General features: G+C 36.2%; 2 protein-coding genes across 2 annotated transcripts in view; both read left to right on the top strand.

The window, feature by feature from the left end:
• Positions 1 to 27,966, top strand: part of sgsm1a (small G protein signaling modulator 1a) — a 766,057-nt gene that overhangs the window by 542,936 nt on the left and 195,155 nt on the right. The gene's annotated exons all lie outside the window — the stretch shown is intronic.
• sart3 (spliceosome associated factor 3, U4/U6 recycling protein) lies at positions 591 to 27,598 on the top strand. Its single transcript, NM_001030118.3, is given in 19 exon segments — positions 591 to 801; positions 3,905 to 4,031; positions 5,595 to 5,699; positions 5,842 to 6,026; positions 6,749 to 6,854; positions 7,510 to 7,634; positions 10,608 to 10,763; positions 13,854 to 13,992; positions 14,125 to 14,242; positions 14,339 to 14,406; positions 14,488 to 14,546; positions 14,665 to 14,774; positions 17,600 to 17,712; positions 17,793 to 17,869; positions 18,050 to 18,218; positions 19,932 to 20,398; positions 21,954 to 22,106; positions 23,618 to 23,805; positions 25,657 to 27,598. Coding segments are annotated over 19 exon segments (2,859 nt in total). The 5' UTR covers positions 591 to 600; the 3' UTR covers positions 25,850 to 27,598.

The raw sequence follows: 27,966 nt of genomic DNA on the forward strand, positions 1-27,966 counted from the left end.
ATTCTTATTATTTCCTGAGTGTGTTTTTAATTGTTCAAAACAGTCTCCAAATAAAACAATATAATTTACGTTATAATCAACAATGCAATTACAAAACCATAAGAACTCAACTCAACCAGTAGAGGGAGCGATTTCGCCATTCAATCGATTACAAAATATACATCATTAATCACGTTATTAATTATCATACGGTTATCGTAAATATTCAATATATTTACGTCAACATAATTATATATTTTACAATTAGCATGCAACACGACTGTGATTTTTAATCATTTCACTGTGAATGTTATCATGGCTTGAGACTAAAACCGTGAGGAACATTTGAATGCGGATGTTGACAGACGGAGAGTAGAGTTTTCCAAACCACCACAGAGAATTTCTCTGGAACAGACACAATCACAAATGCCAAACTGACAGCGGCCAGTCCCTGAAGTCTGGACTCGGGACGCGCCCCCTGTTTTTCTATTTTTTTTTTTTAATTTCCCGCGAGCTCCGCCTTCCGGTAGCACGAGCCCCCTGTTTCTGTTTTTCCCGCGAGCTCTAGTGTCGCGCGCGCGCGTGCCCTGCCCCTGTTTCTAGGCAGAGATAGTTCTCAACATGGCGGCGACGGGGAACGAAGAGCAGACGCTGTTGCCAGATATCGAAGAGGAGGCTGAGGGCATGGAGCGAGAGATGGAGTCCGAGGATGACGAGGAGGAAGAAGGCATGGGAGTCGAGCATTCCGAGGAGGAGGATGAAGAGGACACGTCCGAGGACGAGCGGGAGAATGAAGCCGAGATCCAGCGGCTGGAGGAGCAGGTGAGGAATGAATGAGGCTAAAGGCGCTCCTACTCACATACGCAGCTCCCAAAAACACCACACGGACGACTCTCACAGGGAGTTTCTCCACGCACATTTAGCGGAGTCCGTTTATCATTGAAGTCCTGCGTGCTTGACATACCAGATACTTGGTCGGAAGTTCTAAAATAAACAAACGCTTTACTGTGTTCTGGAGGAATGAGGCTAGCAAAGGATTAACTTTAGCAAGATAGCGAACAGTTGTCTTGATTTGTATTTCCCCCGAACTTCCTGTAATTCTTACTCATTTGTTTGCAGTGTTAAGATAGTTTTATGAGTGTGAGTGTCATTATTTGAAACTTTATGTGAAATATACAGTAATAAAGTGGAGTGTTTTGTTGGCGCGTGCTGTGTGAACGGAGTTCAAATACGCGCCATAATGCTTCTATAGAGGAAGGAGCTGTATGTATTGTCCAGACACCCTTTAGATACATAAGTTAGTGGATTAGTTCAGATTTCAGTCAGTTATTTTTATATTTAGTAGAGGAGCACTTTTGCACCTATGAGTAACGTTAATGGTTATGTCCACGTGTTTGATCTAGGATCCCCTGTGTTTCTTTGGGACATTGAATGCTGATTCCTGATTGCTGAACTGTACCGATAAATTTATGTGATTATGAGAGCCCTAAAGGATTAGTTTATAACAAAAAAAGTCTCTTTTCAGCAAGAATTGATTTTTAAAATAACATTTCTTCCAGACGTTTTTCCCCATGGTGAATGCACAGGTTTGGTTCTGGTGGGGCTGCATGACACTGGGAAAATATCAGTCATTTTTTATATGAATGCAGTTTCGCCAAAGGGCTTAGATTACTCTATTTGCAAAAAAATCTAAAATTCTAGATTGATATGGATGATTCTGTAGTGAAGTAAATCATTTATCAAATGTTATAAACAAGCTACAAATGGATAAATACAATGGAGCAACTCTTGGGAGAACAACCATTTTAAAGTACAGAAATTGAAGAATCAAAATGTAAAATAACACTGCATAGTCTTCATTTAAAAATCACAATTTAGTTTGATTTATTGTACAAATATTTATAGAAATGTATCGTCATTAAAGTTACAAATGGCTCAATTTCTTGTGGCTCTGGCTCCTGGTCAGCTGTAGCCCAAACTCTGAACATCCTGCGATGTGGATATTGTAGATGTGCACATTGCTTTATTGATGCTGAAATGAAATATTGTGTTTTCCTAGTTCAGTCTCTGTGGCCTTGATATAGTTCTGATCCAAAGTCGTTCCTGATCATTATAAACCATGATCTAATCTGCATGAAACTGGTCCAGTTGCATCACTGACAAATACTGCACAATGTAATCACTGAGCAGCTGTTAGTGCAACTGTGTATCTGATCTCTTAAGACACTTTCTGTTTAGTTGCATAACGCAAGAGAGGAGATATCAAAGCTGTATCTGTTTCCTGCCTATAGTAGATCGATAATGAGAATTCAATTGATTGATAATTACAATTTGATTCAATTCAGTTTGTAAGCCTTCAGAGATTGCTCTTCGTGGGAAGTGGCGCTGCTCCAGCGTCTCCCACTCCTGCATACTAGACTACAGTGAATGCCTGCTTTGTGAAAGATGAATCTTCGGCAATTCACCCACCTAAACGCATTGATTGTTTAATATTTGGAAAGAATCAAGCTGTATTGAATAGGGCTGCACAATATATCATTTCAGCATCAATATCGCAATGTGATCATTTGCAATAGACACATCGCAGGATATGCAATGTTGAGTTTGTATTATAATTCATCATTTGCATGCGTTTTTGATGCCTGGAATTGCATAATGATTTTAAAAGCATCCATAAGACATTGTACCACATGTGAGTTTAACAGTGATTCATTTTACTAAATTATTTTTATCATTCAGCTAGTGTACTAGCTACTACTACTGTTAGACTTGGGGAAATGATGAAACACAGTATTTTTGTTGTTTCATTTTCTTGATTATCTTTATAGATTGTTATGCATGAAAATACTCACAACACATGCAAATGCAGAAATGCAATGCAAATAGCAGACCACAACGAAAATGTGTCGGTGGACCCCAAAATATTCATATATTGTTTAATAGATTTTATGGAGATGCAAATGGTAAACATCAGTTTATCAATCATCGACTAAACGTGTGCATGAACATACAACACATTCAAATACAGAAATGCACTGCAAATAGCACAGACCACAAAGAAATTGTGTTGAGGAAATTTATAGATTGTTTATTTGATTTTATAGAGATGCACTCCAAATTGACCTAACCCTTTCCGAGTAGATATATTAAGTGATCTGGTGAAATTGTATACACATCGTAAAATAAAAAAAATATCGAAATACTAGATTTTTCTAATAGCATGCAGCCCTAGTACAGAATCAGCTTTTGTATTGGAGTTTAGAAGACTAAGGATTTTGTTCACAGCTTTTGTACTCACGTAAGTGTTACACCTATGTGATATTTTGCTTGTGTGCATCAAGATTTAGCATATTCTTTGAGCAGTTTTTATTCATTCTGAATTTCAATAGATTAATTTTATATAAAACTTCATACGTGAACTTCTAACGGACAATTTGTTCGTTTATGTGACCCTGGACCACAAAACTTGTCTTATGTTGCACAAGTATTGTATATTTAAATACATTGTTTGGGTCAAAATTATTGATTTATTTTTTTAATGACAAAAACCATTAAGGTATTAAATAAGACTTTTTTTCTGTAAATTTCCTACTGTAAATTTATCAAAACACAACAATTGGGAATTTGCCATTCTAAGCACTTTATTCAGAGAACTTAAACGATTTCTCAGTATTTAGATTAGATTTTTCAAATTACAGATTTTCAAATAGTTGTATTTTAGCCAAACATTGTCTTATCCTAACAAATACATCAATGGTAAGTTTATTTATTCAGATTTCAGTTGATATAAGAAATCTTAATCTCAAAAAAAAAAACAACACTCATGACTGGGTCTTGTTGTCCTGGGTCCTATATTGTGAAATAATTTTGTTAGAAAGAGATTCTCATCAAGCTGAAATCAACACCCTGTGTTTCATTTCTATAGCTGTCAATCAATGCATTTGACTACAACTGCCATGTGGACCTGATCAAACTCCTGCGGCAAGAAGGAAAACTTCACAGACTACGCAAAGCCAGACAGAAGATGAGTGAACTCTTTCCTCTTACTGAAGGTGGGATATCCATATTTTGTTTCCTCCTGTTCTTTGTTCTCTTTGTGCAGGAGCCAGACTTTTCTCTGATTCTTCAACAAAGAGATTGCTGCATATTATATAAAGTGAAAGAACAAGTGACCTGCATTTTTCTTTATCGTATTGAGCTTTGAACACATTACTTTCCTGGAAAGTTGGGTCTTGAAGAACAGGGTTAAGCAACCCTGCTGGAAAAAAAATTATTTGAATTGCGATAAATTGTATTATTTTATTGGACGTCATAATAGGTGTTTAAGAAAAGAATAGCAGTAACATGTACAATTGAGAGTGTCAATAAAGTGTATGTGAATCTTTAAAAAAAATGAAAAGGAAAATGTTTATCCTTTAAAGGCATAGTTCACCCCCCAAAATGTCTCATCATTTTCTTATACATAAGTGGTTATAAAGTTTTATGAATTTCTTCTGTTGAACACAAAACAAGATATTCTGAAAAATTTTGGGGTCAAAACAGCCATTGACATCTATAGTAGGAACAAAAAAAAAATTTTCCCCTCAACATTCTTCAGTATATCTTCCTTTGTGTTCAGAAGAAAGAGACTCCGATTTGGAACAACTGGAGGATGAGTAAATCATGGCAGAATGTTTATTTTTAGGTGAACTATCCCTTTAAAATGTGTAGCCCTGGACTCACCGCTGACATAAAAAAAACAGACCTTGGGGTCCTCTCAGCCTCAGTACCTAATCTCAAACTAATTTACAATGTTTTAGAATAATAATGGTGCAGATTTCGACCATGAAAGATGATGTTATTAAAATAGAAATGCATAACTAGTAGATCAGCACTAATACATAAGGGACTTATTACACTTTTTTTTTTTTCTTTTTACCCATAAACAGAAAAATTATTTTGTATCTCATTTGATTTTGTGGACTAGCAGACAGTCTAGTGCTGCAGTCACTAGAGTTTGAGCATGCAAATTTCTGTCGTACGGCACTGTGAAAAGGGGCAGGAATAAACAACATGATTAGACATTTGAAAAAGCAAGCGATTGATCCATATTTTCATTTTCTGTACAGAGTGGTCATGTTTTGATCTTCATTTGGTCTTACGCAGTCATGTGATGTGATTTTGCAGGTCAGAGTTCACCAAGCTTAAACTTTTCTACGCAGCAAACTGCTAAACTTGTTGTACGACCTTGCATTTCTGGTCCGTCACATTCACATGCGTATGAATGGAAGTCTTTGCTGCGAAAAGTGCAGTGTGACTGCGGCTTTAGTCATAGGTGTCATGCTCAGTTCCTGGAGGGCCGCAGCTCTCCACAGTTTAGTTCCAACCCGAAATAAACACAACTGATCAAACTAATTGAGTCCTTCAGTCGTTTTGAAACCTACAGATAAGTGTGATAAAGCAGGGCTGGAGCTAAACTCTACAAAGCTGTTCAAGTGGTTCAGTGCAATCCTTGATCCTTTTGAAGCCTTGCAACTGGTGTATTTGTTTATTATCTATAACAGTGTTGATATTTTAAGATGTGATGATGTGTGGGTATTATACTTGATGTTTCACTGATTTGTTTGTTGAAACAGAGATTTGGCTGGACTGGCTGAAGGATGAAATCCGCATAACAGAAGATGAATCAGATCGTGAGAAAGTCTACGAGCTGTTCGAGAGGGCTATCAAGGACTATGTCTGTAAGTGTGACATATTAAGTTAGATTTTGCATGAAAAATCTGATAGACATAATGTGTTGTCCTAAAATAAACTTTGCTGGGTTATTAAAAAAAAAACAAAAAAAAAACACAACAATAAATGGCAATGTACACCCATCCACAGGTCCAGAGATCTGGCTGGAGTATGTACAGTACTCCATTGGTGGAATGGGAGCACAGGGGGGCATTGAACGGGTTCGGTCCATCTTTGAGAGGGCTCTGACTGCTGTGGGTTTACACATGACTAAAGGAGCTTCAATCTGGGAGGCCTACAGAGAGTTTGAGATTGTGATTCTCTCCACAGTCCAGGTATTTACTACTCTTATTGAACAATTTTAGAATATTTATCAGTGAGTAAAATAAAAGATCTTATCAGTTTGTTATCTGTATTTTTTGCATAATGTTTATTTACAAAAAAAAAATTGTATTAGGGCTGCATGATATTCTAACAAAAATCTATCATTGTGATAATTCGTTATTCTGCAATTTATTGTGATAAGAACCTCATGACTTGAATACCTCTATTTTGAACGAATTAATAATATTTGGTTGATTACGATGATTCTGTAGGGCAGTGCATCTGCATAAAATGCGATAGTCTGCAAGAACAGATAAATATACAGTGGTTTTATGGTTTTCTGAGGAGTCAAACTGTATTCAGGTAGAGTAATTAAATAATCACATGTAAAACAATAGTGCATAATGTCTGCTGTACAAATAATTCAATAGAATTGTTATTAACATCACAAATGGTCTGATTTCTTATGCACATCTTGCAATGACTAATGGGAATGAATACATTGCAATATTTATGCTGAAACAACATATTGTGCAGCCCTAATTTGTATTGAATGTTTATTACCAGTGTTGCTGTGAATATAGGCAAAGCTGCTGATATGGCATTAAAACAAACAGTCTAATCAGATTTATGGTGTTAATTGGCTGTCAAAGTTAACCAAAGTGAAAATCTTGACATGAATAGCAGTCTGCAGTGTTTTTTTGGTTTTTTTAACGTCCTCTGTCTTTCTCAGCCTCCTCCTGGCACTGTTCCATCACAAGAGCAGCAGGAACTGTTGAGCGCACAGCTCGAGCGCATACACACACTCTTCAGACGGCAGCTAGCTGTACCTCTGATGGGTGAGAGCCACTTTGTTTCTTCAATCCTCCAATTTCCCACTCTTTCTCCTTCTCTTATCCTCTTTCCAGTTTTGGAAAAGAATAATTGGAAAAACTTGTGTCTACAGACTGAAATGTCCAGGAGAACGGATGCCGAAAGAATTCAGACTATGAATAAAGGATTGCGCAATTTGGCAGAAATAAAATAAACTGAGAACAAAATGTCTAGACCGCACTGAATTCTGCTCAGATGGGATTGATTAAGACTGGACTTGCACAAAAGAAATATTGATTGTTGCCTGTAGTTTCTTTATACGTATCTGAAAGCCAATCAGAATAGGTGCTGTCAGGTAGACCTGAGCACTGCCAGACGCTGTAACACAGGCTGGGGACAGGGGAGCCTGCAGATAGCCAGATGGTCTGGTTTTGTGAGCAGGTTTGTTTTTTTTGCTGGCTGTTTTTGGCACCGGAGTTGCGGAGGAGAACACTCTGATCACATCCCACTCAGCTAACAGAGCCAGATCACAGTTTAGGCTTTCGTACCACACAGCTCATGTTTCTGTAGCCTTTCTTCTTGGTCAGAAAATTGCCGCCTTGTGATGACACTAATAAACAGAGAAGGTTTTGAAAGGTTGAACGATTGCTCATCTCCACTTGTTCATTTTGTGTTTTGTAGATATGGAGGGTACATACGCAGAGTATTCAGACTGGGCAGATGATGGCGTACCAGAGACAGTCACACACCAGTACAGACGTGCCCTGCAACAGATGGAGAAAGGCAAACCGTATGAGGAGGCCTTGGTAAATGCACTCTTGTCTCACTGCAATAAAGATCATCTGGTATTTCTAAATTGAGATTTCCATTATTATTTAATGTAAAACTGTCTCTGGGAGCAGATGCGGTGGTTATGATTTAAAAATATTTTATTCTCAGCCAAAAGCAGTCCTCGCGAGTGTCGTTTCGAGAATATCCTTGAATAAAACATCTGTGGTAATGAAAGCTTTTTGTCCACAAACACCTGCTGTTCTTTTACTCGTTTAGATGTCAGCTTGACATTTCAGTTAATTTAATCTTGTCATAAGTTACATTCTTATTACTCATTCTAGACGTGTTTTCTTGTTATGCTTTTCTTTTGTAGTTTAAGCATTAAAGAATCCACTGAATCCACATCCTTTGTGGCTGACATCACTAAGACTGCTTAACAAATTGGTGCTGGCGGTTGTTCTGCACAGTTGCCTTTAAACTTTACAATTTAACTGCTTCCTGATGGACCAAAATCAAGTCCTTAAACACTTAATCTTCCTCTTTGAATATCAAGTTGTATTTTTATTAGTAGAATTAAATGGGTAGCTGATGTTAACCGGTAAATTTAAAGTTTGTAGTCAAGTTTATCGACCTCATAAATAATTAAAACTAATCAGTAAGTGTTTGTGTGATAAAGCTCTATTATTATATATTAAGTAATATATTAAATATATTAAGTCATATGCAAAGTTATACATTTATGATGCTATTTATACTGTTCAGATTTTCATTTTCAACAAATAATTCAGTTAAGTTAGAAGTTGACAAATCTAAATTGAATTCTGAGAACATATTTCAGCATAACTAGTGAAGTAGGAATAGAAATTTGCCGTTTTCCCAGAAAAATAGGTGATGTTTAATGGTGACCTAAATTACTGTGCTTCATAAATTGTTTGACTTTCTGGAAGCTATATAGAGCTGTTGTTAATGTTCAGCTGCATTGCCCATGTGCCAATTAAATTACCCACTCTCTAATCATAATTAAGCTCTACAATAATAAGTTAAGTGCTCTTGCAGTCTTTTCATTAGCACAGTTGTAATTTTTATCTGGCTTTTTTCAGCTAAGGGGATAGTTCACCTAAAAAAACAAAAGTCTGTCATTTGCTCACTCTTCACTTGTTCTAAACCTTTATGAGTTTCTTTCCTCTGTTGAACAAAAAATATAGTTTTCCATAGGTTTTTTTTGCTGCTATGGAAGTAGAGTCCCAACAACCAGCATTTTTTTAAAACATCTTTTGTTTGTAACTGAATAAAGAAACTCATAAAGGTTACATGAGAGTAGGGCTGTGCGATGTGGGCAAAAGAAGCCCATCACAATTTTTCTAAACTATTTATAAACTATTCAATTGCGATTTCGATGTTATTTACGATTTTGACACACCGAGATGTTTAATGGTGTAAATCTGTAACAAATTTCCTGAGAAAAACATTTAGTTCTTTATTGTAACATGCCTCTTAAACAAACATAAGGCAACAAAAAAAAAATCACCTATAAATGTGTAACAAATTGTCTCTAGAACAGACCTACTATGGCTAAATAAATAGACTACTGAGTGTATGTGTGTGTGCGAGTGCCATCAAACACAAGTAGGCTCTAATGTTCTGTTTGACCACGTCAGAAGTGGTTGCGTGTACTTTTCTACGTGTCCACAGATTTATTTTATTTTTTTTGCCATGCATAGATCATTCATTCACATATCGCGTCTTTTGCGCGCACAAGTTCGTTATTTCCAATTATGGCGCCTGGCTTGCATATTGGGAGTGACGTGCGCGCGTATTCCATGCACACCCAGACTTCTACTTGCAGAATGCTGTAAGTCAGGGATGTCCAAACTCAGTCCTGGAGGGCTGGTGTCCTGCATAGTTTAGCTCCAACTTGCTTCAACACACCTGCCTGGAAGTTTCTAGTATACCTAGAAAGAGCTTGATTGGCTGGTTTAGGTTTGTTTAATTAGGGTTGGAACTAAAACTTGCAGTAACGCGTAACAAGAACCGAGAGATCAGCTAAACACTTTATATAGAATATTTGGATGCTTCGATTAAGAGTTTTGCAGCTGTTACTGAGTACCAATTCCTTGTCATGGTGATTGGCTAATACCAAGTACCGATTCTGATGTTTCAAGCTTTTTAATGCATAAACCGCATTTTACTTCTAAGTGTGATACTTAAATGGAGATCTCTCCTTAACTAAGAGAATTAATTAAAGATGTTGCCTATAATTTCTTAAACGTGTCTTAAAACCATTTAGTGTGGACATGTCATGGTCAGAAGCTGTCTTACAGAAAATAATTGAGAAAATGTATACAAAAATTGGTAAGAAAAATGACAAACAAAGCAATTTGGAAACATTGCAAATGATGGAAGAATTCAACATGTCTCCATTCCTCCACTTCTTGGAGTGCATATTGGATGCTCAAGTAGTTTAAATGCACACCTCTAAATCCATTACTTCTTTGCTAAAAGGAAATAGGTCCATAAACTTTTGTTTATTACAATAAGCTATATTATAAAATATTCAAGTAAAAAAAATTATATATATATATATATATTTTTTTTTTCCAATTCCATAATATTTCCAGCCAGGTTTTGATGACCTTGCAATATCGTTGAAAACAGAACTTTCAATTTTGATATGCAAAAAGATCAGTTCTTACAAGTGAAAAACAATTGTGATCTGTTCATAAGATCGGCCAGATTAGCGAGTTCTTAGTAGTCTCCTGGTCTCGTGCACTGTTTAGGCACACTGTGTAATGATTGGTTCAAATAGCGTACTGTGGAAACAATGTGATGTAAGGTGATTCAGAAATCATGCATGTTCAAATCACGATTTTAGTTAATCGCACAGCCCATGACAGAGACTAAATTAGGTCATTTTCAATTTTGTGTGAACTACCCCTTTATATTTCTAAGATGTTTTTTTTTTCTTGTTTGTTCTTCCTAACACTTCTTTTTTTTTTTTGATGTTTTAGCTGGTCTCTGAACCTCCAAAGCTGGCCGAGTATCAATCCTACATGGATTTCGAGATAAAGGAAGGAGATCCAGCCCGTGTCCAGATCATATTTGAGCGAGCGCTGGCCGAGAACTGCCTTGTGCCAGATCTCTGGATCAAATACACCACGTATCTGGTGAGCAACCATCCTATAAATATACATTCACTTTCACTAAAGCTGTTCCGCGCACAGCTCACAAAATGAATGATCCACACGTGCGCAAGCCCCGCGCTTCCCTCTGTTTACTTAGGAACGCATTAATTGCTTTAATGGGATGGTAATGAGATGCACAAGCGCACAGCGGCGTATCTGCAGCTGAGAACACATTAGAGAGCAGCACCTCACCAGATGGAGGGAGGGAAAAAAAACAGAGTTAACGAGACTGAAAGAGAGATGGTGGGAGGCACGTAGGGAGAGAAAAATGAGAGTGACACCTCCCCATATTAGCAGCCAAAACTGCGATGCATTTGGGGCTTTCTGATTCAACGACTGAGCTTAATGAACTTCTGCATTAAGTCTTACGGGCTGGAGTGGGTTTGTGGAGCCCATTCAGCCGCTTGAATTCCTGGCAGCTATGGATGTGTGAAGTAATTAAATCAAGCCTTCATGCTTGTACTCTCTTAGGTGATTAAATTGAGATGCTATTTAACTAAATTATATACACCCCACACTGTGAGTCACAGAGCTGCTTTGCCTAATGGATATAAGGGGTTATTACTTTCTTTTACAAAGTGCAGTATTGTGTCTAAATCCTGCTACACTACCCGATGGCCTGCACCACTTTAGGAACGATTGCTGGATCAGTTTCCATAGTGGGATTAAATCTTTATTTTTGTGTAACTAACATCCATTCTAAGCATTTGGCCTGTTTTATATGTTCTCATATTAACAAACATGGACTTAAACCCCCCCACGATGCATTCATGATTTGATTTTGATGAAACAAAACTGTTCTGAAGAGCTGCAAGCAGATGTTGAGTTGGCGTAGGATGCACAAGCTGGGGTTTTCTGCATCTGTCCTGTTTGTAGAGGCATCATTGCGCTTTACTGAATGAGTATTAATGTAGGGCAGTTTCCCACAGACAGATTTAGATTAAACCTCTTCTACAGTATAATAGCAAATCCCTGCTGATTGTCTCCTTTAGCTCAATGTTACATGTAATCTTTGAGCAGCAGAGGCGCTTGTAAACGAGTTGGCAGGAGAACGGCTATGCTGAATTGGATGGAGGGATTATGGTCATTAAGGGCTACTCATCACACACCTGTTCTTCCTAAAGCATGTTCACTGGCTTTTGGTGTGGCAAAATGTTTTATGTGCTTTTTGAGTAACAATGCAATAAGATGGCATATCAAAACCTCTTCCTTCAAGACTTTAAATAACAATGCACTCTGGATAAGAACATTATTATATAATAATATTTGTTAGTATTTTAATTGTATTTACCATTCGTAGTCGAAAGTCACAATTTACAAGATGTCATTAGCTATGGTTCCATCCAAAAATGCGAATTAACTTTGTGCAAACTGGAATATCACATAAAATATGTGCGAAAAAAGCAGCGTTTCCATCCAACAAGTTTAAGCAAACAAAATCGTCACTTCCTGATGGCACCAATTATCAACAGTTAAAACTAAATTTGCTGCGATAGGAGAAGCTGCGTTAATCTTTTTCTTGTTTAATAAATGGCTTGCGCTTGAAGACGTAATGAATGTGTAGTGGTGTTTGAAGTCGTGAGACGCGGAGCACAGACGCTCTTGATCCTGGAGGTCATTTTTAATATAATAGCACTAATACTAAAATGGTTAAGGCATTTTAGAGTGACAAAAACAACATTTCAGAAGTTTTACAATGCACTCAGCCTGCCACCATGTCTATTCACACAGATTTTGATCATCACATGATCTCCTAAAACAAAATCCCTTTTTATTTAATGCGTATACTGGAATTTGTTTGGTAAAAGTGTTTTCATCGTAGTTTATGCACATCTTTTCTTAACGAATAGAAAGTTTATACTACTCAGTTATGAGCATGTGTTTTTTTTATGCTCATTTTCAAAATTTCTAAAATGTGCATAAAAATAGGTGGATGGAAACATAGCTATTGGTTAATGTATTTACTAACATTAACTAATTGTGAACAATACCTGTACAGCATTTATTAATAATAGTTCAAAATTTATGTATTTTTAGCATCCAATTTCATGCTTGTTAACATGAACTAACAATGAATAATCTTATTTTCATTAACTAATGTTATCTATCATGAACAAATACTGTAATGTTCATTGATTGTTCATGTTAGTAAATGCATTAACTAACATTAACCTATAGAGTTTCTGTCGTAATACGAAGTATTATATCAATAATATTAATAATAATACTAAAGTTGGTGATGACAAAAGGATTATTCTTTGACGACAACAGTGATATTAATAGTAATAAAGGTAATAACAATAGTAATAATGGAAAAAAACAACAACAAACTCAACAGACACTGCATAAATCTTCTGTGACATTGATCATGTCTTTTTGTATTCTTATCCTTTCTCTTTTTAATAGACACTTTTGCCATCTGTACAGTTCTTTTGTTAATCTAGGTGTGTCAAAAGATATTAATCTTCCTATTGATTTTGTGATTTCAATCATTGGCCTAGTCATCATGTGAATTTACTAGTCGTTTATGCCTATGTGCATTTAGCTCAGTCTTGCTGCAAATACACCATCTGCATTTTTTGCATTTCATGTGAGCAGACCTTCTAGTAGAATTGCCACCATCTCTCCAAAAAGCTGTTCAGCTTAATCAAGAAAATGATTTCCTTTCCCTGTTAATCCCCAAAAAATGTCTACAAGCTCTTAAGTTAGAAACATCGGCTGACATTTCCAGAACAACAGTGTAGCACATTTTCTCTGCATTTTTCTGAGACACAATGAACATTTTATGATGTTTTGACCTTTTGAATATGCAGTCAAAGTGGACGGATTTTGACCTTTCTCTTTTGGATGTCCAGTTGAAAATGTTAGTTGGTGTCATTAAAAAGAGTTTGGCTGTACATTGATTACATGCAGCACTGCAATTTCACTGCTCCCCAAAATATATTTGTGTTTCATCCACTCTTGTATTTTGGATTGATAGCTCGCCAACTCAATACTTTACGCAATGACAACAAACAAGAAAAGGATAAACAATAAAAATATTTAATTGTTTTTCTTTCTGTTCTACTGTAGGATCGTCAATTGAAAATTAAAGATCTAGTCTTATCTGCTCATGAGCGAGCTGTCCGGAACTGTCCTTGGACCATGGGTCTATGGAAGAGCTATCTTTTGGCTCTTGAGAGGCATGGGGCTGACCATCAGACAGTGAAAGGTACTCATTTCTGTCATTTCAGTGTCAGTAAATGCTGTGATTAGAAAAAGGCTCCCACTGACATAGAAAACTAGAATAAAATTAAACGTGCAGTCATTGACAATAACATGCATTATAATTTCTTCTTCTCAGACGTGTTTGAAAAGGCTCTGAATGCAGGATTCATCCAGGCAACTGACTATGTAGAAATCTGGCAATCTTATCTAGATTACCTGAGGAGACGTGTTGACTTCAGTAAAGGCAAGAGCATGTGCTTTTCTGTTCTTTTACAAGCTTTGCTCAACTGATGATTAGATCTGAGTAAATTAAGTAGTCGATTATTGATGTTCATTGCAGAGTGGAGCAGGGAGTTGGACGAGCTGCGGGCAGCTTTCTCGCGCTCCCTTGAATACCTGAAACAGGACGTAGAAGAGAGTAAGTGTCTTGTCTGTTTTGAAGAGGTGTTAAGCACAGCTGTCTTAGGCATATTTTAATTACGGTCTCGCTTCTTCTCAGGGTTCAGTGAAAGTGGAGATCTGTCCTGCACGCTAATGCAGATCTGGGCGAGGATAGAGGTGAGGAAACATTATACTGAGGCATCTGTCCGTCCTCCATTAACTAATGTCATTCTGCTGATTACAGTCTGTCCACAGTTATTACAGAGCTGCTTGTGTGTGTGTTTGCTCCAAACAGGCCTTACACTGCAAGAACATGCAGAAGGCTCGAGAGCTGTGGGATAGCATCATGACAAAGGGGAATGCGAAGTACGCCAACATGTGGCTGGAATATTACAACCTGGAAAGGTCAGTCACGCAGACTGATGGATGTTTGATACCAGTTGAAAAAAAAATACCACTGAATCTACACATTTTAAGCACGAGAGGTGCTGTATAATCCTTCATTTAATCCCCACGATGCTGTCAGCTGTGCAAGCAGCAGCTATATGCAACATTTAACACAGCTCTTGAAAGACTGTTATTGCTATTAAGATGACATGAAAATAATAAGTTATATATCAATATAAATGTGGAGGGGGGCGATGGATCGCGATGCCGGCTCAGCATTGTAAAGTTTGTCGGCCATCGGCGATGGTTGATGGCATCATCTATCGGCACAACCCTATTTCAGTTCTTCCCGTAGGTTTGAAATATACTTGCAGTGGTAACTGGATTGAAACACACCTTTTAAGCACAGCACATAACTGGTTAACTACATGCAACAAACAAAAATAATGTCATTTTTTCTATGTATTTATTTGTATATATACAATAAATATACAAAATATACAAAAAAAACATTATATATATATATATATATATATATATATATATATATATATATATATATATATATATATATATATCTAAAGTTCCTTTATTGGCATGACGTTTACAGTATTGCCAAAGCATTTTAGATGGCCCTATGTAAAAAAGTATGTAATTTATTAACATCATTAAATTAAGAAAATATACAGCAATACATAAAAGAAAAAGGAATAAAAATAGACATTATTGCTTTAAATGAAAATAAGTACTAGAATAACTAGTGTAGATTATTTTAATTAGGCAAATTAGTTGATGAGCCATTTCTAATGATGTACAAATATTTTACAATTAGTATATTTTGTTCTGTCCAAGTATATAGTTAAGTCCATCAGAGTCGTTTATTAATGATAAATTATTTAATGTTCCTCTCGCAACTGTTCGTGTGCAGTCAGCAGTGAAAAGGTTATGCAAAAACGCATTCAAATAACAACAACTTTAGAAACCAAAAGTAAAACCCGAATCCTGGACATTTTAAAAGATTCAAACTACGGTCAGACGAGAGATTTTCCACTAGTAAATCGATGAATGATGATCGGGAATGTTTGTGTTCTTGGATGCAAAAAAAGTGTAAAAGAATGATGATAATACTATTGTTTATTTGTCACCACCAAATATACTTGGGTGGCCGTTAATATACCTGGGCAGCCCGCCCAAGTAAAGTCTATGTGAGGTAAGCACTGCATTAAAAAAATTAAACCGCTTTTTCATTATAAAGAGCTTATTTAATAACAGCTCATCTGACAGTCTATGACAATTGCATTTTATAAAAAAAGGTTGCTGGATTATTCAGCAGAAGTTAATCTAGACAAAATCATGAGTTCATAGTATTTTTCTAAAATCTGAATATTTAGTTTGCAGAAATTTTATTAGCTTAAATATTCTGTTATCAATACACAATTTTATGGATTTATGGGGGTCAACAGTAAAGAGAAGCGCACAGTGTTGGATTTGGATTAGTTCTGTCCTGCGTGCTGCTGAGATTAAAAAGAAGAGATGAAATACAGATAATAGAATATTTTCAAATGATAATTTGAGAGAAAGAGCAAAAAAAAAAAGCCAGTTGGTATTGAATTACAGTTGAAGTCAGAATTATTAGCCCCCCTTTTAATTATTTTTAAATATTTCCCAAATTATGTTTAACAGAGCAAGGAAATTTTCACAGTATGTCTGATATTGTTTTTTCTTCTGGAGAAATTCTTATTTGTTTTATTTCGGTTAGAATAAAAGGAGTTTTTAATTTAAAAAAAATCATTTTTGGGACAAAATTATTCGCCCCTTTAAGCTAATTTTTTTTCGATAGTCTACAGAACAAACCATCGTTATAGAAAAACTTGCTTAATTACCTTAACCTGCCTAGTTCACCTTATTAACCTAGTTAAGCCTTTAAATGTGACTTTAAGCTGTATAGAAGTGTCTTGAAAAATATCAAGTAAAATATTTACTGTCATCTTGGCAAATATAAAATAAATCAGTTATTAGAAATAGGTTTTTAAAACTATTATGCTTAAAAATGTGTTGAAAAAAATCTTCCCTCCATTAAACAAAAATTTGAGAAAAAATAAACGGGTGGTAATAATTCAGGGTGGCTAATAATTCTGGCTTCAACTGTACATTGGATCGTTTTCATGAATGGTCTCAGAATTGTGGATTCCACTGTATAACTAAATTTGTTATAACAGTATTTTTTAACAGCAAATTTACAAGGGAGTTATGATGACCTAAAAGTTTGATATTTTGTATTGTCGAGATATTAAAAACAACCTAATTTTCATGTAAAGTTTCAAATAGAAATCAATAATTAAACCTCATCAGTTCTCTTAATTTGTCTGTTTTTTGGTACAGAACATTGTTTTTGTAAGTAAAAAGTGTGAGAGCCACTTCAGTACAGCAAAAATACCTAAAGATTTCTCATGTTTTCTTTTGACAATAAAGATAGCATGAAACAGTGTTTTCTATTTACTTTTGGCTTCAAAGGTTTCATATATTTCCTGGTGCAACAGAATGTTTAATAAGTATTGTGGGGATAATGTTCTTGCTTCATGATTTGATTGGATCAGAAGGGGGTTCTGTGCAATAATATTGGTTAATATAAATTTTTCCCTGACTGCGCACCTTGGTTATATCAGCAGAAAAAGAAAAAATATTCCATTTTTTTATATTTAATTAAAAGGTAATAACTTGCTAAATCCGAGCATTTGTTTTTTCCACAGTAAGTGAGAGCTGAGGTTATTTTAATGTCATGTGATCTTGAACCGACAGGTGAAAGGCTGCCATTCTGACTCTGTGTTTTGTTTGTGGGTCAGGTCTTATGGAGATGCTGCTCACTGCAGGAAGGCTCTTCACAGAGCAGTACAGTGTACATCAGACTACCCTGAGCACGTGTGTGATGTCCTGCTCAACTTTGAAAGAGTGGAAGGTCAGCTTATTGAAAGCTTAATATATAGATTGTTGTTTGTGTCCAGCTTTGGGTGTTGATGTTGGTGTTGTTTGACACAGGCTCTCTGGAAGACTGGGATGCTGCAGTCCAAAAAACAGAGACCAAACTTAATAGAGTCTGTGAGCAGAGAGCACGAGTAAGTCCCAAATTGACTTATATTTTTTTTTATTGAAAATAACAGAAGTACTTCAGTTTACTATTGTGGCATCAAGCAAGCAGATATTCTTTTTATGTTTAAAAAACATCTTGCAGAAAGCTTACTTTAATACTATTTAGCTATGGTTTTACGGGTGACTGGATGCTGTTTTTTTTGCAGGTGGCAGAAAAAGAGGCTCTTCACGCCAGACAAGAGGAGGAGAAGGCAGAGCAAAGGAGAAAAGTCAAGGCAGATAAAAAAGCCCAGAAGAAAGGCCAGAAAGCAAACAGAACAGGGGATAAACGGAAAGCTGAAGATGACGATGAGGAGGAATGGGGAGAAGAAGCAGGTATAAATCAAGAGCTTTTAGTGAGAGTTTAACATCTTCATGTCATTTCAGAAGCATAAGAATAAGGGGCAGTTCATACAGAACTTGTTTTCCTTTCCAATGTGCTGATTTTCTATTGTTTCTCAATGTAAACACATTTGACGGATATGTCAGTGTTACACTTGTGCTGAGTGTCTTTTGAAGTATGGACACTCAATTTGTTCACTTAAAAGTAGGCAGTGTATTTAATAATATACAGTTGAAGTCAGAATTATTAGCCTCCCTGTTTATTTTTCCTCCCAATTTCTGTTTAACAGAGAGAGAGGATTTTTTTCAACACATTTCTAAACATAAAAGTTTTAATAACTAATTTCTAAAGACTGATTTTGTTTATCTTTGTCATGATGACAGTAAATATTATTTGACTAGATACTTTTCAAGACACTTCTATACAGCTTAAAGTTACATTTAAAGGCTTAACTAGGTTAATTAGGTTAACCAGGCAGGTTAGGGTAATTAGGCAAGTTATTGTATAATAATGGTTTGTTCTGTAGACTGTCGGAAAACAATATAGCTTAAAGGGGCTAATAATATTGAACTTAAAATGCTTTTAAAAACTGCATTAAAAACAAACATAATTTGTGAAATGGTTAAAAAAGAAAAAAAAAAGTTAAAGGGGGGTTAATAATTCTGATTTCAACTGTATTATATTGAGGTAATATGCACATCATTGCTATTGTGGGGACAAAATATTTTGAGTTGTTAGGTCTCTAAATTTTTAGTTATTTTAAGAGCACAATTTAGTTTTTTTTTTTAATCTAATGGAGTAAATATGCAATATTGCATGTATCAAAAGAAAAAACATGTTTCAAATGACTACTAATGTATTGAAATATTTTATATTACTTAAAGGGAGAGACAGAATCAATCAAAATTATGCCATCATTAACTCATCATGTACTTATTCCTAACCTGTTTGAGTTTCTTTCATCTGTTGAACACAAAAGAAGATATGCTGAAGATAGCTAAAAAACAGCCACTGACTTTAAAATTATTTAAAATAATAATAAGTCATGTATTTTATAATGACAGTACTCATTGATCAACAGTAAGAACTGTAAATAAGCCAGAATTAACCAAAGGACTTATTTATATAATAAACCTAAAATCAAAAATAGCTTAATACACATCAAATGTTATTAAAGTTACATACAAAAAACTATTAGAAATGAATTACATTATTGTAAAAAAAGAACCCAAAAAATTACACGATTACACACTTGATTCACTTTTCCTATTTCTTTAGCCCATTTTTAAATGTTGTAGTTTGCAATACCTCTTAATTCAAATGAAAGAGGATTCTAGAATTAATTGGCTCTTACTGAGCAGCCTGATGTCAAATGTTGTGTGCCTAAACTGCACCGCACAGTTACCTCTAGAAAGAAATATCATAAAAATCTATAAAACCACTTTTGTTTTAGTAAATGAGGAAATTCTTATTTATGGTTGTATTTCCCATGTGAATTTCTTTTTGGTCCCTTAATGATTGTGAGTTTTGGCTGAATATACTTTGAAAGAAAGGACAGAAGTTTTATACCTTAAGATCCAAGTATGAACAACGCAGCAGACTTTTCCATTGTATATCACATAATTATTTTGTAAATAAAAAAAACACATCCAAGAAACGGAAGTCCTTTTTTAATCAAAAGTACTAACATATCAAAATGTGTGCAGAGCTGCCGTCCAAGAGGCTCAGAGGAGAGGACGACTTTGACAGCACGGTCACGGAGGAGCTCATGGAGACAGAAAGTGGACTTTTCGGCCGCCGAGCTCCGCCAGCACGTAAAACTGAGCCACCTGGTTTTCGAAAGAACCAGCAGGGAGCGCCTGAACCACAGCGACAACCCCACGACATGCCAAAGGAGCAGCGCAAAGATGAAAACTGTGTGTTTGTTAGTAACTTGACCTTTAATATGGAGGACCCTGAAGGCAAGCTGCGAACATTGTTTCAGGGTTGTGGGACCATACAGCAGGTGCGACCTGTGTTTACAGCAAAAGGTACATTTAGAGGCTATTGCTACGTGCAGTTTGAAGACCGGCTGGCTGTACCTGAAGCACTGAAAATGGACAGGCAGGAAGTGGACGGGCGGCCCATGTATGTGTCTCCTTGTGTAGACAAGAATAAGAATCCTGACTTCAAGGTGAGAAAGTATACTAGAGTATTTTATGGGAAAGTAAGTCACAGCTGGAATTAAGATGCACGAAAACAAGCTATTATAGTTAAATGAAAAGCTTATTGGTTGGGGAATCAGCAATATTCAGTTCGCCAATATTATGCTCAGAAATAATAAAATGCACTTAAAAACATCAAACTAAGGGCGTACTCGCACTATGCTATCCGATCCATGCCCAGGCCCGTTTCCTGGATCGTTTGAGAAGTGTGAGTGTTCTGAATCGGGGTCAGACACGGTTCACTTGGGCTTTGGTGCGGTACGCTTGTGTGTGAGTGAAAGCCGAAACTGAAAGCGAGACATGACTTTTAAGGGATTGTTACATATGGATTGATATTCATTCTTACTGTTCAATGAACACAAACTGTCGCAGGTTATTAAAGACGCAAACCCCTCACTGCTTCACCTTCAGCAAACCTCATAATTCCTGCAGCACGAGGGCTTTATGATTGTTTAGGAGCGTCAAAAGTTGCTGATCTATTCGACGAAATATTCGACTGCGTGTCACTGCATGTTAAACAACTTAAGAGATATAACAGTAGGAAATCTCCACTGCTGAGCGAGAATGCTTATTGAACAGTGCATCATCTAAATCACCAACAATTCATCTCAATAAAACTTAAGTAGTTACATTCATTCATATGTGGCCAAGAAAGAATCAAATTAGTTTTCCCCCTCTCCGTTAGTGTTTAGTTCTGTTAAAGTCTAAAAATCTATTCATAATGGTCTTAAAGTCTTAAATTTGAATTGGTGAGTCCTGCAGACACCCTGCAATATATAAGGGTTGTACTAATAAATGACTTGAGAGATCCCCTAGACTAATATATTGTAAGTATTATTAACTTAATATATTTATAATATGTAAGTGATAATTGCACTGTTAAAATATTCATGTGTCTTTCATTTAACAGTGAACTAAAGTCGTGAGCACTTTTTTATTTGCTTGCTTGACTTTAATCATAGTGTATATTAGGCATGGGCTGGTATAAGATTCTGACGGTATGATAACCTTGTATAAAAATATCATGGTTTCACAGTATTATCACTGCTGCTCTAAATAAATATTCTTTTTAAATGTCTGGGTAAAAAAAAACTAAAGCTTTTTTCCCTTTTGAACACAAAAAGGGAAAGCAGGACTTTTCGGCCGCCGAGCTCCGCCAGTGCGTAAAATTGAGCCTCCTGGTTTTCACTGTCTTCTGCTGTCTTCATTAGTTTTAAAAACACAGATTTCTCTACAATTTAAAACGGCATCTTTGGAGATCTTTTCTGCTAGTGATACTGTTGTCCTAAAAAAAATCTTACTTCTTACAACGGTATAACATTAAATGTTGGCGGTTTTAAAATCGTACTATTTCCAAACTGCGGTTTAACTTGAAAAGGGTTATAGTCCTTAGGGTTACCTTTAGTTGGTCTATGGTGTTGACTTGCATAATGAGGAGTGCAATTTAAATAATTTCTATAACATGTAATGGGTAACATTCAGTCCTTGCTGATCATTTTATATAACCGTGTGTCTGTCTGGCAGGTTTTTAAGTACAAAACTTCAATGGAGAAGCACAAGATCTTCATCTCGGGCCTGCCATACTCCGCCACTAAAGAGACACTGGAGGATCTCTGTAAAGAACACGGCACAATCAGAGCCATCCGGATAGTCACCAACCGCTCTGGCAAATCCAAGGTGTGTAGGTTTCTGTCACTCATATAATGACACCAGTATACTTGTTAACCCAGAGGTGTAATGTTTGCAAATTTATGATTTATGTATTTGATTATGAAAAAATTTCTATTCATCCATTCATGGCAAAGAAATAGTGCTTCAGTGAGTTAGGGTGCTTTCACACACACTTGGTTTAATTGCCTGAACTGTATCCAAAACGTTCAGAAAATCATGCGATATCTGCAGAAATCGTTTTTATTGTAGATGAGCAGACGTTATGACTATGTTTGTACTGGGTCAGTTCTGCTTGTCACCAAGGCAGGTGATACACAGACATACGCACACGAATGAACATTATGAAAATGATAGTTTGTTGTACAGTTGGTGGTTCATTTCTGTTTTTTGTTACAATTGCATTTATATTAGAAGTAAACTGAACCATACCCCAGACCATCTCTTTCAGGTGGACTCGGGTACGGTTGACATGTGCGCACCTGAGTTCAGAAGACTGCGTTTATGCTAGCTAAACGTACCCTACTCTGTCGTACCTAAACCCAAGTGCCTAAAGTGCACAAGTCTGTGAGGGGTGTTCTCATTTTTGCTGAGCACTGTTGACATAGCAGACGCCCAGGTGATGATTAAAGAGTGTGGGAACACAAGGGATGGAGCCACACAAAATTTAAACTTTGAAAGAAAAATATCTGATATTGATGGAAGAGAAGAGATGCTCTATTTGAGTTCACTGACTTGAAACTTTTGGATGTTTCAAATTAAATCTCCAGAGATTGCAAAACTAATAATGTGTGAAACACAAAAGCTACATTACCAAAGACACAAGAGCTACAACTCAAATCTAACAAAGAAATTGCGTTCTGTTCAGTGCCTACCTTATTAGGCTGTAAAAATAGGAAAGGAACAGCAGTTCCAGAAGTAGTTTAATTTGTCCCTCATCTGGTTTATAATCTCTGGGGAGGAAATGTTCAGTGGACAACATGGATCTGTAATATTTGCCTAGGCCCAATTACATCCCAACAAATAGTTAGCTGGCATAGATTAGCCATAGTATAGTCACCAAGGATCACTTACAGTACAGGAAATTTGAAATGCTTGTCTTACACCAGGAGATGATATTAATTTGATGGGGTATTTATAACATTGTTTACAAACTGTTTCATTGATGTCTTTCTCTGTGGTTAAAATGCTTATTGAAAGATGTGAGATTTTTATTTCTATAGCACCTTTATAATGTAAGGAGATTATCAATGATGGAAAAAAAAGACATAAAAGTATTTCAGATTATGGAACATTCCAGCATTTCAGGCAGGGAGGAGAGTAATGATCGAATGCTGTTGCAGTTCAAGTGAAATTGAAAGTGATTTAGTTCAGATTCATTTAAAATGTTGCTGTTTAAATATCTGGATCCAAGATTATGTAAACCTCTGGATAAAGAGAAACAGACTGACTCACTGATTGTTGATTGTTGAAGCTGATTGTTGTGAAACATGAACAAAGCTTGTGGGTTTTGTTTGTAGGGTTTGGCGTATGTGGAGTTTGAAGATGAAGCACAGGCCTCTCAGGCGGTGCTGAAGATGGATGGCACCATGTTAGAGAACTTCACCCTCTCTGTTGCTATTAGCAACCCCCCAGGCAGGAGGATGAAAGACGAAGCAGCGCCGAGTCGATTCCTGGGGGCAGCGATGCCAAGGCAACTTCAGGGAGCGTAAGTGCTGCTGCATTCACCAGTTTAGCTGATCACACACATGCGCACACTGAAGTACGGCTTTGGGGATGTCTGGGATTTTACTGTGAAAATCTGTTGCTATCAAATCTTCTGTAAATATTCTATATGAGAAATAAAAAGCTTCACTTTATTACTACGAAGTGTAAATACAACATATAGGGCTGAATGATTAAGCAAAACCTAAATTGTTACGATGAGGCTTACTGTGATTGTGAAAGATGCAACTCATTATTTTGAAGAGCAGCTGTTTGTAATCTGCCGTGTTTTGCAGTGAATGCTGCTCAATACATCTCAGCAGGTTCTGTCGGTTCCTTGTTTTTTTTTTTATACTTTTATTTTAAGGTTTTTAAGTACAACAGAAAACAACAAAAAAGCAAACAATATTGTCTCAGAATATACACACTTTGCAATTAAATATATGAATTGCCGTACATGTGGGTTCAGCCTTTGGGGATACAAAATGTAATGTTACACAATATGTAGACATCTAAAAGTCCTATAAGGTAGTGTGCCAGTCAGTTTTCATGAAGGGTGCTGGATTTGGATAGAGCACGTTTCAGGTCTAAGTATCCAAGAAAGAGTTCCCAGGTAGCAAAGTGTAGGGATAGTTTACAGTTTGACCCAAAGAATGACCAGTCTGGTAGATGAAGAAAAGCCGGAGTCAGAGATTTAAATAAATAAATCTGAACAATATCTTAAGCATAAACGTCAGACATCCCTTAGACTGATTAGAGCTGACTCCAGACCTGTGAAACGGATCAACAATCAAATAGAACACACACACTTAAAGTGTTGCTTCCAGTCCTCAGCCATCAGTTCCACTCAAGGTCTCCCTGACCTCTGACCTAGTTTGGTGGCTTGAAAAGTAAAGGATAAAGAAAAGGATAAAGGTTGGTCCATGATGAGATGGATTTGAAAACAGAAATCCGAATCATTCAAAATAATTTTTTGTTGGAATTAGACCTGATAAATCTGAGCCATTCCAAATGGATAATGGAGGCCATATCCATTAGCCAGGTTCTTAAAGAAGGAGGTAAAGGAGATTTCCTGTTTTTTAGTATTAGCCGCTTGGCCACAGTCATGCCTAGAGTAAGGGCTTGTTGTAGATGTTTTGGAAGACTGAGGGAGTATCCTGAAACACCGAAAATAGCAAGCTCTGTGGGTTACTTGTAACTTTATTTAGGAAAGCTTAATTTGTCAGCCATTGTAGCCTTTGTAAATTGGGCCTCTCTTTAGTTTTCCTCCTAAATTAAAGCATCTTAAATTATTATTACTTTTATTAGGGGTGCTTCAAGTTAGTAATGTTACTGGTGTTCTTCCCAAACATTCTTGTTTAATATTGTTTCACAATTATGACTTATCTTTTCTTTGGTAAATTATGCAGCCCAACAGCAAGCATTTATGAATGAAACATCATGGACGACTGGTCATTGAAAGTTTGGTAGAACACCCAGACAAAATCTGACTGTAAGAGACCAAAACTTAAATAGATATCCAATAACTGAACTTCTTAAAATGATTTATTTATTTATTTTACCATTTTTGGGTGAACAATCCTAATAAATCCTTGTTCCAAAGTATTCAACGACTTAAGTTCAAATGTTATATTGTTTTTTTAATAGCACAATGAATTGAAATGTGGAAAAGTACATACAGCATATATGAACTTCAATTACTGTGGTGGTTAAGTGCTGGAAAAGCATAAAAATGTACCTTAAAAGTGCTGGAATTTGAAGTTGGAAAAGGTGTGAGAACCCTGAATGTCATTTGAAATGGCTGTTAGCAGCATTTTTAATTAGTTAATCCATCATGGTGCTGATGTATTTTCAGAAGGGGTAAAGGACGCACTCAGATCTCTCTGCTGCCACGCTCTCTGTACCGGCAGAGCACTCCAGATGCCAAAGCAGAGAACGGCACCATCTCTGCACCTCATGCCACAGTGACAGACGGAGAAACCAGCCTGGACACGCAAACCAAGTCTCTTTCCAATGAGGACTTTGCCAGGATGCTCCTCAAGAAGTGAAACTGTATGCAGATAAACCCCCCTGCCTTCTGACAGAAAGCCATGCTGTGTCCTTATGAAGCCCGGCGGAGAAACAGCGTTTTAATTTAGCCTACTTTCTGTAAATATGAGCCCAGCCCTCAATATATATATAATACGACTATTTTAACACCTCATTCTTGGAGATGCGAGCTGTGTTGTTTTCTTTATTTAATACGTAATAAAGAAAGGGATTTGAGGGGCAGATTTCTGATTTTGTCAGTGAGTATTTTTTTAACAGGATGTTAATGCAAGGTATATGCAAGAACATTTAATAAGAAGATACGTGTATCATAAACCGCTTCATTTCTCAATAGACCCATTCCGGGGAAGCTGTCTTTCACCTCTACAAAAAAATAAAGATATACCTTTTATTTGACGTTTATCGGAACTGCATGTTGTATAAATAATTTATTTGCAGTACCACATCCATCTGAAACAGTCATGCATGTGTGGATTCACAACTGTCTCCGTAACAGCTCTAAATGAAGGCTTATCGATGATCCAGCATCACATACGTTTGTGACCGAATTTCACCTTTTGTGTTTCCGCAGCGCTTGAACTGAAAGCTGTGCACTTATATTTTAGCTTTTAGATTTTGTATTTTCTCAAAGCGCTGCCCTTTCGGTCTTTTAATTGCAGACACAGCTTGTAAAACCTGCCTTACCTGGTGTGCTCAAGGGTCCGAAAGGGATTGTTCACCTAAAAATAAAAATTCCCTCTGTTTATTTGCCAACAAGTAGCTCCAAATCTTCACAAGTTTCTCTTTTTGGTAAACACAGAAACAGATGGATGCTGGAAAATGGTAAAAGTAGTGAAAAGGTTTTTAAACTATCTTCGTTTTCTTTTCACGTTTAAAATGATTTTGGAGAATTTCCAATTTTAGGAGAACTATTCCTTCAAGGTTAAAGCTTGTGTTCCACAGCCTGATTCAGCACAAGGAGTAAAGTTTTAGCTAAGTTAGTGTGTGTGTGTGTGTGTGTGCGTGCGTGCGTGCGTGCGTGCGTGCGCTGGGGATCACAGTTTCTGCTTTAGACCTTCCCCGATGTTGAAGAATCTATGCAGCTGTAAATCGCTCAAACTTTCCACTGCGAGTTCACCTGACTGAATCCCATCCTCTTCTGTATTGTGTATATAGACATGCACACGCGACATTTATCATCCAAATGTTCTGGATATTAGTATTATTTACTGGTTTTGATGATGGACGTGTGCATTTCATCCACTATTTGACGTTAAGCTGATTCGTTTTGTTTATTTTTGATCGTGTTTTTTCACACCCCTCAATGGTTGGCCATAGTTTTGTAAAACATTTGTATATTTTAAACTAAAATTTAGAACAAAGTAGCTCTATATATTTGCGTTTGATCACCACAGTGGCCTAAAGTAGTGATTGAGGAACAAAAAAAAGGAATAAAAATAAAACGTGCTGTTGCAAATGTCTTGTTCAACATTTAAAAAAAAAAAAAAAGGAGAGAGAAAACCTGGTATAAGTGTGGTAAATTGTGCACTTTTTCTTGATTTAGTTTACTGTATGGATTATTTTGATTATAGATTGGTGATTTTTCTTTAGCGCCGTATTCGGTGTCATCTTTAAGGCACATTTATAATCATTTCTAATAATGTTCTTGTATTTCCTGTGTTGCTCAATTTGTACGTGGTCATGTTCTTTTCCCCCATTTGTTTTAAGGCCTAAATTGTTTAAGCAATTAAATGTATGTGGTTGTCAAACACATGACTTGTGTGATATTTGTGAATTATTATACTGAATATGAAAATATCTATAAATTCATGACATGACAAGTTGCACAATAATTTATTAGACACAATAATAAAATACTTTTTTTTTTAGTAGTAAAATTAATCTAATTTAAATAGCTCAAACTAAAGTGCTTAAACAGTGGCAACACACAATTAAAAGATGTCAGTCAAAACATTTAAAAAAAAATAATGTCACATCTTCTTAAATAACATTTTGACCAGCTGTAGACTATTATATTACTTCCACCATATAGCAATTCTTATTTGTCTCCTCAAAAAAAGGAATTATTTAAACTATTAATCAACACACGTTAACTTTTGTACATGACATTTGGTTC

This window comes from Danio rerio, chromosome 5 (genome assembly GCF_052040795.2).
Source record: "Danio rerio strain M-AB ecotype USA chromosome 5, GRCz13ab, whole genome shotgun sequence".
Classification (NCBI taxonomy): domain Eukaryota; kingdom Metazoa; phylum Chordata; class Actinopteri; order Cypriniformes; family Danionidae; genus Danio; species Danio rerio.